The sequence below is a fragment of the Podarcis gaigeae genome (genome assembly GCF_964106915.1).
Source record: "Podarcis gaigeae genome assembly, chromosome: 1".
Taxonomy (NCBI): domain Eukaryota; kingdom Metazoa; phylum Chordata; class Lepidosauria; order Squamata; family Lacertidae; genus Podarcis; species Podarcis gaigeae.
In genome coordinates this window covers 84,169,908-84,186,459 of record NC_139678.1, presented here as the reverse complement: position 1 = coordinate 84,186,459, position 16,552 = coordinate 84,169,908, and the positions used below count along the sequence as shown (strand labels likewise).

General features: G+C 46.8%; 1 protein-coding gene and 1 long non-coding RNA gene across 3 annotated transcripts; one reads left to right on the top strand and one right to left on the bottom strand.

The window, feature by feature from the left end:
• Positions 1-2,645: 2,645 nt before the first annotated feature.
• On the bottom strand, positions 2,646-15,911 carry UNC93B1 (unc-93 homolog B1, TLR signaling regulator). 2 transcript variants are annotated; one of them, XR_014561323.1, is made up of 13 exons: positions 15,828-15,910; positions 15,222-15,322; positions 13,604-13,745; positions 10,946-11,099; positions 10,375-10,536; positions 9,430-9,559; positions 8,757-8,850; positions 8,096-8,220; positions 6,718-6,900; positions 6,350-6,623; positions 5,001-5,119; positions 3,338-4,735; positions 2,646-3,303 (listed from the first exon to the last, which is right to left on the bottom strand). XR_014561323.1 is itself a non-coding variant. In XM_083727329.1 (12 exons), exons 1-12 carry the CDS (start codon positions 15,835-15,837, stop codon positions 4,415-4,417), a joined length of 1,815 nt encoding a protein of 604 aa, XP_083583455.1. In that variant the 5' UTR covers positions 15,838-15,911; the 3' UTR covers positions 2,646-4,414. The 2 variants fall into 2 exon arrangements, 1 of the variants encoding a protein (XP_083583455.1); XM_083727329.1 differs by having other exon boundaries at positions 2,646-4,735; positions 15,828-15,911.
• On the top strand, positions 4,262-5,330 carry LOC310839266. Its single transcript, XR_014561383.1, has 2 exons — positions 4,262-4,396; positions 4,906-5,330. It is a non-coding gene; the product is annotated as an uncharacterized lncRNA (long non-coding RNA).
• Positions 15,912-16,552: the final 641 nt, after the last annotated feature.

Genomic DNA, 16,552 nt, shown 5'->3' with positions numbered 1-16,552 from the left:
TGGCAAACCCTAAACCGCCATACTGTGATAAGAATTTTGAGGTCTTAGATATATGTTAAATGTTCATAAGTGTACCAACCAAGCGCATACATAGATCAGCACAGGAAGACAGACCTGGAACCATTTTTGATCCCAAACTGTCCCAAACTGACCAAATGTTTTCTCTGCAAGGTCAAAGGAAAATGGGAAAGCCTCCCCATTGTCTTTTCCTTCACAAATCCTGTCTTAATGTCTGTGTTTGGATAGGGTGAGCTGTGACCTGACTTAGGAACTAAATATTTATCATTACTAAGTATTTATCATTACAAAAGACTGGCCAGGCTCCCCAGGGTATCTAATCAAGTAAGCAGGCAATCCAATACGTGACCATTAAACAGGTAACCTGTCAGAGGAGATAAGCAAGTCATTCAGATTTCTGTTTCAGACCACCTTTTCTGTTATGTGGGGGGTGGTCTTGAGCTCCAGAGCAGGGAATTTAAAATGTCCATATAAGGCCTTGTTCTGGGTTCTTCCTCCTTTCCTGCGTGTGAGGGGAGCACCCTGTTGCAACAGATCAATAAAGATCAGGCTTACTAGTTGCTTTGCTTCTCAATATTCTCTGGTTGGCCTCTGCTATTTTCTCCTACCAATAGGTAACCTATGTAAGGACTCTATATGGGCTCTTGGATACCCCATAAGGGAAAAAGGGCAGATTTTGTTTATACAAAAGTGTTTCATACAGTTAGTCTTCATAACCAGACTTCCCAACTGTCGTAGAAAATTTAGGGTTGGCTTTTGCACAAAAATATGAGTCACATTGCTCCACTCCACTCTGACCCTTAACCACCACTGCCATACAACACCCTTCAGGGAGATGTGGCCTCTGTGCTGAAAAAGATCTCCTACAACAATTTTAAGGTTTGTTCCCATATGGTATCAGTACAGATGAAGGCTGGTCTATAAATATTTTAAATAATAAACAAGCACATAGACAAATTGCTGCTGAGCTGCCTTTATAATTGTGAGGCCTGAGATTATGATGCAACATCCTCAGCTGTTGCCATTGGCTACAGACTATCTGTGACATCACAAAAGAACATGGCAACCTAGTGAATATAAATGTGGGCCTTTTACTCTTTCCCAACAGAACGCAGAAAGCATCAGCTGTGACATTCAGCATTGTCTGGTCTTTTTCCACATGGAGGATGTGAATTGGCAGATGGACAAATGTGATCATCTGGCTGTGGGATGCTATGGAGTGATAAGGCAACTTTACTTGATGAGCAGGATCACAGCTTGAAAGTGGCTGATATCCATGGCAAGGAGCTGACTGATGTCTGGTGATCTATGTAGCAAAAGCTAGCAGATATTGGTGGATGTAAGCTGGTGGAGTTCACATTTGGAAGCTCATGGGTGTCGGAAGGCCGAAGCAGGCTGATATTTGGGAATGTAAGTTGGTTGAAATTCACCTTCTGAAGCTGGTGGATGTTTGTGGAGTAAAGGCTGTTAGGATATTTCCGTTCCTCCTTAAAAAAGGAACAGGCTGTTGTGTGTCACAAGCTTGCGTACTTCCTGCTCACAGGGAGTTTCTGTTTTGTATATAGCCTTTGCTTCTGGCTGTTTCCTCGACATGAAAGCAAGCAGTCATGTTTTTCCTTTGTTCTGACCAACGTTGAATAAAGCTGTAAATATGCTCTTCTGGGTGCATCTTCTGTTGTGGAAACTCTGCAGAAAGGGTGTGCATGAGTCTTGGAATGTGTCTGAGGCTTGTGTCGCTAATTGACTGATGCTGTTCTACGGCAGATCGAGAGATTATCTGGAGACGACGTCTAGGCTGCCTGATGCCTTTGTCTCCCTGGCAGTATCCCAACAACAGGTTATGGGCCCAGCATGCTTCCGCTGCACCACTCTGCTTGAACGTGAATGAATGCAGAGTGAAATATGAGTGAATGTGTCTGCTGGAATTATTCTTGGATGTTGGTTATCTTATGCCTGTGTGTGTGTGTGTGTGTGTGTGTGTATGGAAGGTTTCAAATATGGTCATGTGAGTGTACACATGTGAAAGGAAACTGGTGGATATTCATGAACAGATGAAACCTGTGGAAGTTAGCAGGTAAATATTTTTCTATATACCTCAACCTGTAGTGTCTATTCTATCTTTTTTATTCAAAGACAGATAATGGAAGATCAAATACCTGAGTTTATTATGAGACCTGCCTCACCCATATCAGCAAACATGAAGGGTGGGCTGTAAATATTTTTAATAGTTTTTAAAAATTACTGCTGAGGTGTCCCCAGAATTTTCAGGCTCAGGGAGGCTGTGCTGATGCTGTTATCTACAGACTGCCTCTGATGTCACAAAAGGACAAGGGGCAGTTAATAGGAGAGCGGAGGGAAGAACTCCAAGAGAATGCGGCTGAAGGAAAGCTGGGGTAGGACCAGCTGGAGGCACAGAAGAGAAATCAGGGTTGGCTCCTTCCTGTCTACTTGAGTTGCCAACTTTTTGGTCTCTCCAGATTCCCATGCCTGTCACGCCTACACAGATGTAAAACATAGATGTGCCTTTCAATGAGAAGTCCTCAATCCCAAATAATTTTATTTGGAAAAGCCTAGGTTTGGAAAAGTTCTCCTTTCATTGAAATATATTTGCTGCATCTCTTAAGGCGTTTGCTTCAAGCGAAACTTTATTAATGTATTTTATCTAAAATCATTTAGAAACAGTTCCACCATTAAAAAAAATACAGTGTTGAATTATACAGTGTACAAAAACACTATAAACAACTAAAACAAAAATACAAATCCAATAAAACAGTAGTATAAAGGCATATTAAAAATGATAAAAACAGGTTTTGAGGGAACTGGAGCATATAAAAATAGGATCAGGGAAAGTGGGGGGGATCCTTTACAATAAAGAATATTCCTGGTGCTCACAATGGCTCACTGTCTGAGGCACGATGAGCAATGAAGATTTGCGTTTGAACCTCACCTCTGCACACACACACCCAGCTCAAGAGATTGCCTTGGGGAGGGTCTTCTTTCCACAGTGCCCCTACTTCTTCCCTGCCCCAAATATTTACAGTATTGCCTGATTTCCTTTCAACTGTCAGTGTTATGCTGGCGATTAAACTTGGGTCCTTGGACCAAGAAGACAGGACACTGTCTTGCATCCCTTCGGGCCACTGGACTACCTAGCTCAGTGTTGCCTTTATCTGGCTTTGCCAACATGTCCCTGCAGATGCCATGGTGCCCACAATGCCCTGCCAAGCTCCCCTCTGCCTCCCAGTTCAGGATTCAAAGTCTAAGCTTGAGGCTAACCAAGATTCTCTCCGTACTAGGGTTGTCAAACCCACAAGGCAACCTGAAATCTCCAGATGACTGACACCTGTCAAAGCCTCCTTGCACATCACTTCCCAAGCACCTGGCAGCCAGTCAGTGATGTGCAAAGTGCTTCCCATGTCCTGCACTCAGCACTTCCCAAGCACTACACACAGAGCTGGAAAAGCTGCCCTCTGCAGACTGTGACTGTATAAATTCCTCATGGAGAACCCAAGTCATACAGCCAATCATGTTGCATCTTTACCTGCCTTGCAGCTGACATCAGGTGTGAGGCAGGTGAGTGTAGTATGGGGAAAATAGACCTCATGGGCAAAATTGGGCCCTGGCTTACAACCAAAGAGCAATCACTGCACAGTGCTCAGGAACTGTGCAGTTGGAATTGCTAAGTAAGACAGCTGACACACAGCTGCTGTCAGTCAACTTTTATGCTGAGTACATTTTATCAACAGTTGAAGACAAAGTTCTTTATTGGTTTATCATGTGAGCACTGGGTGTCAAATGAGCAGGATCAATTTTGTTGCAAGGTCTTTAGTGGATAAACTTGCGTATTATCAGAGAGAGAATACCCACCAGCAATAGGGCCAACTGTGATAGGCCACAGAAACACCTTCAGGAGCCAAACTACACAGTAAAATAACTTCTGAAAAAGTACCAAGACTTTACTGCCATTTGTTTCTAAAGACTAAGAAAAGTTTGACGTAATCCCCCTTCTCCCAACCTCCAGGGGCTTACGCATCTAAAGCGTTGACATTTCGTACCTTGTACTTATTTCTCAGAATCCACCTAAACTTTTCCATAGGAAGATGCCTGGATATATTGTACCACCCACAGTCTGAAGCTGAAGATTACAAATCCCGCCACATATTAGGCAGGGGAGGCGTGAAGAACTTTTGTCAGCAAGTGTGCCTTTGAAGCTTCATTCTCTTCCAACTGTAGCTGAAGTGTCAGGAGCGAGGTAAGGAAATGGCTCAAACACGGCATGTGGTCCCAACAAAGTTGAAACATGATCAGAAAGAGGACTCAAGCGAAGGAGAGAGGCTGATGCCAAAGGCACCTGAGCGTCATGTCCCAACCCAGACAGGTGAGAAAAGGGCAGGCACTAGCCCACATTCTCTCCCCCTTCCCCTCCCAAGGCCTGCTCATAGGAACATCTGTTCCTTCGGTGAGGTCGATTACGGAGGCCACTGGGTTCCTCCCCTTCTGCCTCTTCCTCAGAGGAATCGCTCTCCTTATCCTCTTCCTTCTCAGAGCCAGTCTCGTCAGAGTTGTCATCGTCCATGTAGCGGTAGCCCCGCACCTTGTGACGGGGCTTGGGAATTTTGGGGAGGCGATGAGGGATCATCTGGGCTACTTTACGCTCCATCCACAGGTAAGATATTACTGCAGCTACCAGAGTAGCGAGCACGATGGATAACTTGGCCTAGAAGGAAGAGAGACTCCATCAGTTAACACAAAGGTCAGTTCTGCAGATATGACCTAGGCGAACTGTCACCTAGGCTCCTAGGTGCCATTCCATTAACCCTTTCTGCTCATTCCTTCAAGTTCCTTCACAACACTACTGGCTTTAGATTTATTCTCTGTTATCCCCAGGCCAGAGGAACTCTCCTCCTTTCAAAGTCATCTTCATACACCACCAAGAGCCAGAGAGGTCAAAGAATTCATGCAGTGCCAGACTTCCCACTAACCTTCATGGGCAGTCCAGACCAGAGATAAACAACGAAGATGGCTATGGCTTGCCACCAGTGATATATGGTGAAGACAAAGTCCTGACGCTCCTTGTCTTCATAAAGTATCCCCAGGAGTGCTGTAGGGAAAGGGCAGGGGACAGGGATACAGCAAATAGATTCAGAGACTATTAGCTTTCATTGCCTATCTTATTCTTCACAATCGCCCTTCACCCATATGTGTGTGTGTATGCGCGAACATGCTAACCCTTCATGATTCTGAAGAAGCAGACTGTAATCCAAGAAATCTTACGCCATAATAAATGTGTGAAGCCTTCTAAGGTGCTACAAGACACTGCTGCGTTATTTCTGTTGTTCTCAGTACAGACTAGTATGAAAGGTTAGGAAAATAATGCATCTTATAAAATGCTCCCCTCCAAAATGTGTAACAAACCATGGAAAAGTATCTTGGGGGCAGTTACTAGGGGTGCTCACGCATGACCAGTCTATAATGCATGTAAACAAAGGAGCTGCACACTCACAGTTGTTGACATGTAATGTTCAGCGGTGTGCACAATAGATCAACAAGCAGACAATGTTTCACATAGACACTTGTACAGATGGAGAAACCACTTGCATCTGTGTTGAGTGCCATGTGTGAACAAGCCCATTATTTTGCTTTACTAGTGATCAATGATGCCGTCAAGGGAGACTGAAGTTCACGGAAGACACTACCTGCCATTCAAACAGTTAGAATCGAGCCTCTTCCAGGTAACCAGCATCTATCACACCATTTCAGAGTTGTTACCATGGTATTGTCCAGCTCAGCTTGCTGTACCTCCTAGTCCAGAGGAAACCAAGGTGATGTCCTCCAGATGTTGTTGGACTCCCAACTCCTATCATCCCCAGCGATTGACCATGCTAGCAGAGGCTGATGGGAGTTGAGAGTCCAAAAGCAGGACACAGCATTGGCTACTCCTGTCCTAGTCTGTGGAAGGTACAACAGCTACTACATCAAATGCAGGCACTGTTTGCAGCCTCTGCTTCGCATCCAGAAGGTCCCAGGTTCAATCCCAAGCATCTCCAGGTAGGATGGGAGAGAACTGTGGCTGAAAGCCTTGGGAGTTGCTGCCAGTCACGGTAGACCAGGGTTTCCCAAACTTGGGTCTCCAGCTATTTTTAGACTACAACTCCCATCATCCCTAGCTAGCAGGACCAGCGGTCAGGGATGGTGGGGATTGTAGTTTTTTTTTAAAAAAAGCTGGAGACCCAAGTTTGGGAAACACTGCCATAGACAATAGTGAGGTAGACAGACTGATGATCTGACTTGGTCTAAGGCTCCGACACCAAAGGGGTATTGTTTTACTCACAGCTGAGGCCTGTCTTGTTGAGGGCACTGCCAAGACCCCAGAGTGCAGCTACCAGATAGAGCAGGGCTTCTTCGCCTAAGCTACGGGCCTGAGGCGCCCAACAGAAGAGGCCGATCAAGAGGATGGCATGGACCAATGCTCCGGCAAGCAGGGGAACTTGGCGAGGCAGACACAGCATAGAGAGACCCAGGGTGGAACAGACAGCAGAGGAGAGTCCATAAGCAGTGAGGATGTACGCCATGCGCTCCAGGCCAATGGAGCAGACACCATAGTTCTGGGAAGTGGAGATGAAGGACCTTTTGGTTAGCACGGAGGTACTTGGGTGCCCAGCCCTTCCTGTCTCCAAACCTGGGAGGACTTCGCATTACCAGGGTGAAGCCAGTGCAGAAGAAGACCACCTCAAATCCACTGTAGATGAAGAAGACAATGAGGTGGCGCAGGCGGTAGTCCCGCATGTGCTTGAAAGGCAGCTGGAAGATGTTGCCCCAGCCAATGCTGCGCAAATCTATCTCCTCTGTGGGGCGATAGGCTGAGCCACACAGAAGCAACACCTGTGGAAACAGAAAGGTGTGGCACTGAGATATCAGAAGCTGGGAAAATATGACCAGGGCTCTCCCTGTACTCTCCTTGTTAAAAGGAGGAATGGGGGCACCCGTAACCTTCCACACGATTGCAGAACTCAGCCCCAGCCAGCATGGCCAATGGTCAGGGATGATGGAAGCTGCAGTCCACAAATTCTTATAATTTTTAGGGCCACAGATTCCCCATCTCTGCTGGGAATGTTTAAGCATAATTTCCTGTATTGTCCCATCACCTCCCCTGCCAAACATAAACATTGGCAGCAGCCAATGATGTGAGGCAGAGAAATATGAAACAAGATGACATCAGAAGTCATCAGAAGTATTACAGATGGGGCAAAGAGAATTAGCCATGGGGCTGCTGTTTTCAATGGCAACCCAGTATCCATATTAATTCTGCCCCTTGCAGGGTAAAATAAAGAAATGGATCACATTTACATAGACCAGAGATTTTGTTCATTCATCTCATTGAACCTCATTTCCACCTATGTTAAGGGACAATTTTGATATGGCTGTATCTTTGCGTAGTACCACTTGAAAGCTCTTACCTGGGTCCACAATCCATGTGGCAACAGCAGCAGCAGCAGCAGCAGCAGCAACAACTCTTACCCTATGCTCCAGCCCATAAAGGTGGAACACTCATACCCAGCTAGGTAAAGACAGAGGCAATCCTAGTGTGTGGCTGCTGCAGATATACAGGTCAATGCACTGATTCATAGTAACATTTCTGGCTGGGACATTTTCCTCAACCTGCCTAGAATGCAGCCACATAACCTTTACAGTCAAGAGACAATATCCTTCTGAATACCAGGTGCTAGAAACAGCAGGAGGGGACCGTGCTGTTATGTCCATGTTCTGCTTGCAGGCTTTCCACGGGCAATTGGTTAGCCTATGTGAGAACAGGATGCTGGACTAGTTGGGCCACTGGCCTGATCCAGCAGGCTCTTCGTATGTACGTAGGGGGTTCAAGAGGATTGCACTATCACGTGCACAATGAACCCATTTGCTTTGTATGTGATTTACCTGCCAACTGTGTTACACATTTTAGGGGCAGAGGAATCTGGGTTGCAGAATGTATTGCTTTTACTACTGATTTCATGATGACCACAAGCAGGGTGAGTTAGTCCATGCCTTTGCCCTTGTGCTTTTTTTGTCCCTAGCTTCATACCAGGAGCATGGAGAGGAAGGCCACTCCCATGAGCACACTCTCCACCGTGATGAGCTCATTGCTGCGTGGCAGCTTCTGCAGAACCGTGGTGTTGAACCCTGTGAGAATCCCATGGCTCTTGGTCCCTGCAAGGAAAAAACCCAGCACTTTCAGAGACCACAGGCCTAGTTGGGAAAGGGTCCCCAAAGATTAGGATCATGGGTATAAAGGGCAGGGGTGGGAACACTTATTGCCCAGAGGTGGCCATGTATGGACAGTAGGAAGTTGCATGCCAATGGATGAGGCTGGAGCCAGCAGTTGGGAAGGCCTAGACCATTCACTGACTCACTTGCTCCAAGACACTCCCAAAGAAATTTCTCCAAATCCCTCCATCTTCCTATTTTCCCCATTCATTTTTTTCATTAACTGCACAGCTGATTTTGTCTGGTAACCCAACCTCCTCCCAATACATAGACAGGTAACTTTACAACAAATTCCTCTTTCCATCTGCCCCACCCCCAAGATCTCAGAGAGGCAACTTATATTAAGCTCCATTTGCTCAAGGAATGGGAGGTGGAGGTAAATGGCTACCTTACAACAAGTCGGCCAGCAAAACACCTCTTCTGCATGCAAGACAGATGCTCTACCCACTGAGCTACAGGCCCTCAGCCAGGATACTCACCGCAGTGCTTTACGCTGAAGAGAGTGTGGTTCAAATCAGAGAGGTGCCCCTTTATGAAGAAAAACATGGGAAACTGGGCACAGACAAAGCTCAGCTGGAAAACAGGGCGAGAGAGAATGCAAGATAAACCAACTGTGGGCAGGAGAGAGAGAGAAACCCAACAAGTGCAGAGAATGAGAGGGTGTCCCGTCACTGAACTACAGTGGTGCCTCGCAAGACGAAATTAATCCATTCCGTGATTCTCTTCGTCTAGCGGTTTTTTCGTCTTGCGAAGCAAGCCCATTGACAGCTTAGCGGATTAGCGCTATTAGCGGTCTAGCGGCTTTTAGCGATCAGCTGAGAAGCGGCTTATCAGCGGAACAGCTGATAAGCGGCTTAGCGCTTAGGGAAAGGGCAGAAAAAAGCGAGGAAAAAAACGCGGGAACTCGCAAGATTTTTTCGTCTTGCGAAGCAACCCCATAGAGAAATTCGTTTAGCTTAGCGCCTCCAAAAACGGAAAACCCTTTCGTCTAGTGGGTTTTTCGTCTTGCGAGGCGTTCGTCTTGCGGGGCACCACTGTATATCACCGACGGCTGCCATTTCCCAACAGACAAGGAGCGACAATGGGGAATACACACACATCCCACTCCACCCCAAAGGTGCATGAAAAAAACCCTTTTAATAGAGCTCTCACATAGAAGATGGCGTAAAAGACAGTCTGGAAGCCAACAATGTAGGAGTTGTAGGCCCCACGTGGTGCCCTTTGCTGCTCCTGGACATGTTCCAACTTGTAGTTCGCATATTCATAGTACTTCTGTGCCATCCTGTTGAGGCAAGTCGAACATATCAGATGACCAGGTGAGTGCAACCAGCTGCCCACCTGCTCTCTCCAGGACACACTCTGGGCCAGGCTAGGGAGCCTGTGGCACTCCAGATTTATTTGTTTTATTCATTTATAAAATTAACATGTATACACTGCTACATCACAAAAATACATCAAAGCACGACCGAATGAAAACCATACAATAAAAGCAAAACAAGTAAAAAACGAAGGTCAGTACAGTCGTACTTCAGAAGTCGAATGGAATCCGTTCGACTTTCAAAACGTTCGTGAACCAAGGCACGGCTTCCAATTGGCTGCAGCAAATCGGAAGCTGCAGAAACCACAACAGACATTTGGGTTCCAAAGAACGTTCGCAAACTGGAACAATCACTTCCAGGTTTGCAGCATTCGGGAGCCAAAACGTTTGTCTCGCAAGGCGTTCAACTTCCGAAGTATGACTGTATGTTTATTTATGCTGTGAGATGCTCTCACCACCCCTATGCAGGCTGTGGATGATGGGAGCAAGAGTCTAAGGACATCTGGAGGACCACATGCTCCTTATACCTGCTGTAACATTCCTCCTCCCATGGAAGCTGCCAATAAATGCTTCTGCAGGTTGGTGCAACCAGAACACCCAAAACCTATTTACCACACTGACGATGGAACATCTCAATGCCAACACCAGTCGGGAATTCACAATATTGTTAAGGAGAGTCGCTAAGTGACCAGAATGGTACTTATGTATGGTAAGGGCCATGCAAAGACACTCGGGGAGGTCTTTCAATCTAGTGTCTTTCCCTTCAGCAACAGGCTCACCGGGTGACATAATTGCCCATGGAGGCCCAGAGAGGTATAATGGCAGCCCCGATGGCCACGGCCGATGGCACCAAGGTATAGTAGCGTTCCCAGTAGTTGGTGGAGACAAAGAGTGTGTAGACACCCACGGCCAAGAATAGCATCCATTTGGTGCCAAAGAATCTGGAAAGACAGAAAAAAATAGGTCTGTGTTCTAGGCAGGGCGAAATGTTTTAACAACTGTGAGATTACTTGTGTTCTAGCTACCTCAAGGACACAGGATTCAGGTTTTTTCACCCCTTCCGAAAGAATGGTGCATCCACACTGAGGATTTTTAGCACTGCCCACTGATTGTTCTCACACTATAAGCTACATAATCTTCTATGCTTCAGAATCTGCATTCCCCCCATCTCTTGTCATGTTTTTGCTCACTTTTGGCAGGGTAAAGTGTGAGAAGTCTACAAGAAAACCCCTAGCTTGGCACACCCAAAATTTGTATTCCAGGCACAACTCCCCCCCCCCCAACAAAAAAGTATGAATAGCATGAAAAGTATTCAGAGGGGGTGATCAGGAAGTCAGAGCAGAGGAATACCTGATGAGCATTGGAGTGTAGAACAGGGCAACAATAGGTGTGACATTGATGCCCATCAGCATCTTGCTGTCAATGTTCTGTAGTTCCAGGTTGCTGTATTTCACCTCTCGGTACGTCTCGTCATAGTGCAGGATGAGCTGCATCTGCAGCAAGCCTAAGGGAGATGACAGGGGCACTTAAGAGTTGGCACAACCTTGTTCAGTACAGGTACCACACTGCTAAACTAGGTCCCCACAAACCCAAGGGGAAAAAAGCTAACAATGGCTGATGAAGGCTCTTCTCTCCAAGCGGAGGGAATATTCAGAGATTGCACCAGGGCTGCAAGATACAGTCATGTTCAGAAACAGAGCTGACTTGTCCAGGATCCCTCTGCTTACTTCCTCAATGAGTTCCAACACCACACTGAGACCCACACCATCCAACAGGACCAAGTGGGTGAAATCGTTAAAAAGACACCCGTTTTAATATACTCTTGGAAGGTGAGGCAGAGGCCCAGGTTTCATCAGGATGTCAAGCATCATAAGCTGCTTCTCCTCCCTGCCACTGGATCTGCTCCTTCTAGATTGGCAGGATGATGCCATTCTGTTATTCTGCTGCAGAGGAATAGTAGGATGCAACTTGCACATCCTGCTCCTTCACAACAAGGTAAGGTCCAAAAGCTTTTGATCTGAATCAAATGTGCAAAATGAAAATGAAAACAGATAGTGCTTCCTCTGGGACTATGCCACCAGAATGCACTTGTGAGGAAGGCAGCATATTTTTAGTGCTCCCACATAAAGATACACGTGCAGTTCCCTAAACAGTGTTGCCTCCATTAATTACCATGTACAAGGACCATGGAAGTGAAGAGAGGTTTCAAAACAGTGTTGTTTGGTGGACTGAGCCCCTGAAAACCAAGCAAATCAACACCTGTAATCCCAAAGGGTCTTTATGAACTACAAAGTAGCACTTTCCACCATTTTATGAAGTAATGGGTGTGCTACATGCAACGAATCACCACTAGAGATTTAAGTTTGCAACAGGTCACCATTTCGGATTTAATTTTATCGCAGCAAACCAACACTTCTCTGTTGGGTTGCAACTTCAGCTTCAATTGAAAGAGGAAATAAAGGTTTCACCCAAGCAGATGTTGCAATCCTGGCTTAGAGACCAGAAATATTGCAATCGTAACAATTGTGGCGCTATGTAAGGAACCCACGGCATCATGTCCTAGGCTGGTATAAAATAGCTGTGGTCAGAACCACAGGAAAAGCACTGAACTGTCACAGGACTGGATCAGCCGCTGAAAACAAAGATAGGGAACCGAACCACAAGAAACAGACAGGCAAGAACACAAAAAGAGCTCATCCGGATCAGACCAAAGGCTCATCTAGTCCAGCATCCCCTTTCCTGTAGTGGCCTCTGGGAAGGCCATGAGCAGAACATGAGCACAACAGCACTTCTCTACTCGCCTTCCCAGAAATGCTATTCAGAAACATGCTGCCTCTAGTCCTGGAGGTGGTTATGTAGCCATCATGGCTAGTGGCCACAGATACACTTATCCTTCATTCATGTGTTTAATCTCCTTTGAAAGCCATCCAACATGGTGGTGGCCATCACTACATCTTGCAGTAGCAAATTCCAGAGTTTAATTATGCACAGTACGAGGAAGTACTTCCAATATTCAACTTCATTGGATGGCTCCAGCTTCTAGTATTGAGAGATGCAGAAACATCTGCCCATTCCAAATGGTTGTCAACATGTATCTGCTCTACATCTCAGCAGGCTATAACCTCCCTATGGTTGCGGAGTCCTGCTGATCATCCACTTTAGCCAACAGATCCTGGAGTTTCCCATCCAGCTGCCTCGTCCTTCCATGCCTCACTATACCACTATAGTAAATTTGGAAGCTGCAAGTTGCCTTGAGACATCATTCTTTCAACCATTTATATACCGCTTAATTTCAACAACTTCTAAGTGATGTACAAGAAGCGCAATATAATGCAAACATAAATCTTGTTAAAATGATAAAACCAGAATTCAGCTAAAATGCCAGACACAATATATTTTTGAAAAAGTCTTCAGTCGGCATAGGAAGTTCAAAAGGGCGGGATCCTGCCTGATCTCAACTCTGCAAAATTAGGTCCACAATGTTGGATGCACAGTTCCTAATGGATACAAGCCATGTATCTGAACCATAGGGGAATACTAACAGTTACTCCCCTTGAAGATCATAGAATAATAAAATTGTAGAGTTGGAAGGGGCACCAACGGTCATCTAGTCCAACCCCCTGCAATGCAGGAATCCCAGCTGAACCATCCATGACAGATAACCACCAAACCTCTGCTTAAAAACCTCCAATGAAGCAGAGTCCACAACCTCCCAAGGGAGTCCATTCCATGTCAGTGATCAGGCAGGGATTTCAGGGATCAAATTATTTCAAAAATAAAGATAAAATAGCTGGTGGGAAAGTCTTTTCGGAAGGCAGCCCTGGGAACTGCAGTTTTCACGACACCCACTTTTACACTTTGCCCCTGAATCTTGGCAATGGATCAATATGACCAGAAAAAAGTTAGCCACACCTGACCTAGAGGTATGGCTGGACTTGCAGGCAGATGAGCATCTGATGGAGACTAGGCTATGGAGCAGGAGAGGAAGACAATGAAAGTGTGGCATACCTAGAAAGACCCCATAGGTCAGCATTCCTCCCAAGCTGGCTGCCAAGAGGTTCTTGATCACACCAAAGCGCTTGCGGCGGAAGTACTTGCTCTCCTCCTTCTCTTCGTCATACTCGGCGTGAGCCCCCACAAAGTCATCCAGCTAAAGACAGAAGGATCACATGGGGGTTAAGAGAAACACCCTGGTAAACTCGCCCCCCCCCCATAGCAGAGAGCCAGCATGCCACATATCTCAGAGAGGTAAAGGTAAAGGGACCCCTGACCATTAGGTCCAGTCGTGGATGACTCTGGGGTTGCGGCACTCATCTCGCTTTATTGGCCGAGGGAGCCGGCATACAGCTTCCGGGTCATGTGGCCAGCATGACTAAGCCGCTTTTGGCGAACCAGAGCAGTGCACGGAAACGCCGTTTACCTTCCCGCCGGAGCGGTACCTATTTATCTACTTGCACTTTGACGTGCTTTCGAACTGCTAGGTTGGCAGGAGCAGGGACCGAGCAACGGGAGCTCACCCCCTCGCGGGGATTCGAACTGTCGACCTTCTGATCGGCAAGTCCTAGGCTCTGTGGCCTACCCACAGTGCCACCCGTATCCCATCTCAGAGAGAGAGAAAGAAATGAGGGCCACTGTGAGGTAGTGGATAGAGTGCCAGACTAGGGGCTGGGAGACCAGGTTTCAAAGCCCCACTTGGCCATGAAGCTCACTGGGTGACCTTGAGTTAGTCTCTGCCTCTCAGCCTAACCAACCTCACAGGGTTGTTGTGGGGGTTAAATGAGGAGGCAGGCAACCATGTTCACCACCTTGAGCTCCCTGGACAAGAAAGCAGGGTATAAATGCAATAAATATGTTTAGGGAAGTTTTTAATGGTTGATGTTTTAACGTGTTTGTAATATTCTGTTGGGAGCTGCCCAGTGTGGCTGGGAAGGCCCGGCCAGATGGTCTGGTTTTAAGTAATAAATTATTATTATTAAAAGAAATAAAAAGGCCATGACTTAGGGTGAGGAAGGCACTGCTAGAGAGGGCTGTTCTCCATTCCAAGGCTGTTTTTTTAATTACAGTGGTACCTCGGGTTATATACGCTTCAGGTTACAGACTCTGCTAACCCAGAAATAGTACCTCGGGTTAAGAACTTTGCTTCAGGATGAGAACAGAAATCGTGCAGCGGCAACGGGAGGCCCCATTAGCTAAAGTGGTGCTTCAGGTTAAGAACAGTTTCAGGTTAAGAATGGACCTCCGGAACAAATTACGTACTTAACCCGAGGTACCACTGAATTATTATTAGGCTGCTGAGAATAAGTGGTATGCACGTGTTCTTGCACGCATGAAGAAGAGCCAGCATACATGCCCAAAATAAAATTTTTAGCATGTTGATGTGGAGGGGCTTTCCCCCTTCCACATCAAAGAAAGCAAGCCCCTGTTATCCTCATCTTATCCTCACAACAACCCTGGGAGGTAGGCTAGGCTGAGTGAGCGAGCTCCATGACCTACTGAGGATGTGAAACCTGGTCCTAGTCTGACACTCTCTAACCACTGTGCAGAACTGATCGCATTCTTAAACGCACTGAAAGACAATTTCCATCCATTATGAATACTTTGCTGGGGAGTGAGAAGTGCTTCTTACCTGAACCTCAGGGCCATTCAGGATAGGGCCGTTTATAACGTCGATCCCCTGGCCGTCGGGGGGCGGCCCGTGGCCCGGCGCCTCTTCGTACACATTGCCACCTGCAGGGAACACGCGGCGAGGAGAAAACGAAAGCTGAGCACTCCGCGCCTCCCTCTCCCTTCCCCCGCGGCTGCAAACTCCGCCGCAGACTCGGGGGTCCCGGAGCAGTTACACCAGCAGCACCCCTTTTTAAAAAAGAGACACCCCCCCACGTCTAGACCACGTCAGGTTTTCTGCTTGCACCGTTTTACGGCTTACCGGGCAAAGAGAAATACACGAATATACAAACGGAAGTAATAAATAACGAAATCTTTCCTTCATCGGCAGTGACACCGATTTCGCGCCGGGACAGGTAGCGGTTACGCTCGCTCCACTTTGGGAGAAAGGATGCTAAGGTAAGGAACGTCAGAAAGTTGTGCTAGGATAAAACGGGGTTCTAGGAAAGAGAGGGCGCTTCTAAAAGCACACGAAGGGGAAGCGGCGCAAATTCCCGGGTTGTTTCCCCCACCCATCCCGGATCCTGATCCAGCTTCCCCTCCCACGCAAGGGTCAATGACAGTATACCTGGTTCCATGGCAGCTCCAGAGGCGTCACTGCTTCTCAGAAAGTGGAGGGTTCGCTGCGCTTTTCCGGCTCCACTGGGGTGGGCGGGGTGGAGAAAGGGAGGGGGCGAGCTCTTAAAGAGGTAGGAGTATCAGAAAGGCGAGCTAGGGGGGGGTGGATCCTATACGTATGTTATATTATACACAGTAAGCGTGTGTGCGTGTGTGCAAAGCGGTTTCTGTGCTTGCTCTACTTAAACGGCTGCATTAAAACATTGAAATAGTTCGCCCAAAATACTCTTGATACATCGGGGAGCAGATTACTGTACTACTACTACTACTACTACTACTACTTTTAATACAGGTACTTACAACAACCGACTTTAAAAAGGCACCTACTCTTCTTTCCCATCCATTTCTGCAGCCTAGATGTGCCTTGCGAATATAGATATATAGATACATGATATAGATATGGTTAGAACGGTCATAAAATTAAAACAATAACAACGCAGGAGGCATGGGATGGAGGAAGAATGGGAGGAGAGTAAGATGTTGCAGTGGAGTCAGTTGCAGCACCCTAGAGCTGTGCGTCTCTCGTTCTCTTTTATCACAGTACCTTGACTACTGCAGCAACTCAGCCCCACTAGTCTTCAGGAACAGTGGAACCAGGCTTTCTCAACCTAGGGTCCCTATACATTGTGGGGCTACAACTTCCATCATCCCTGACCTCTGGTCCTGCTAGCGAGG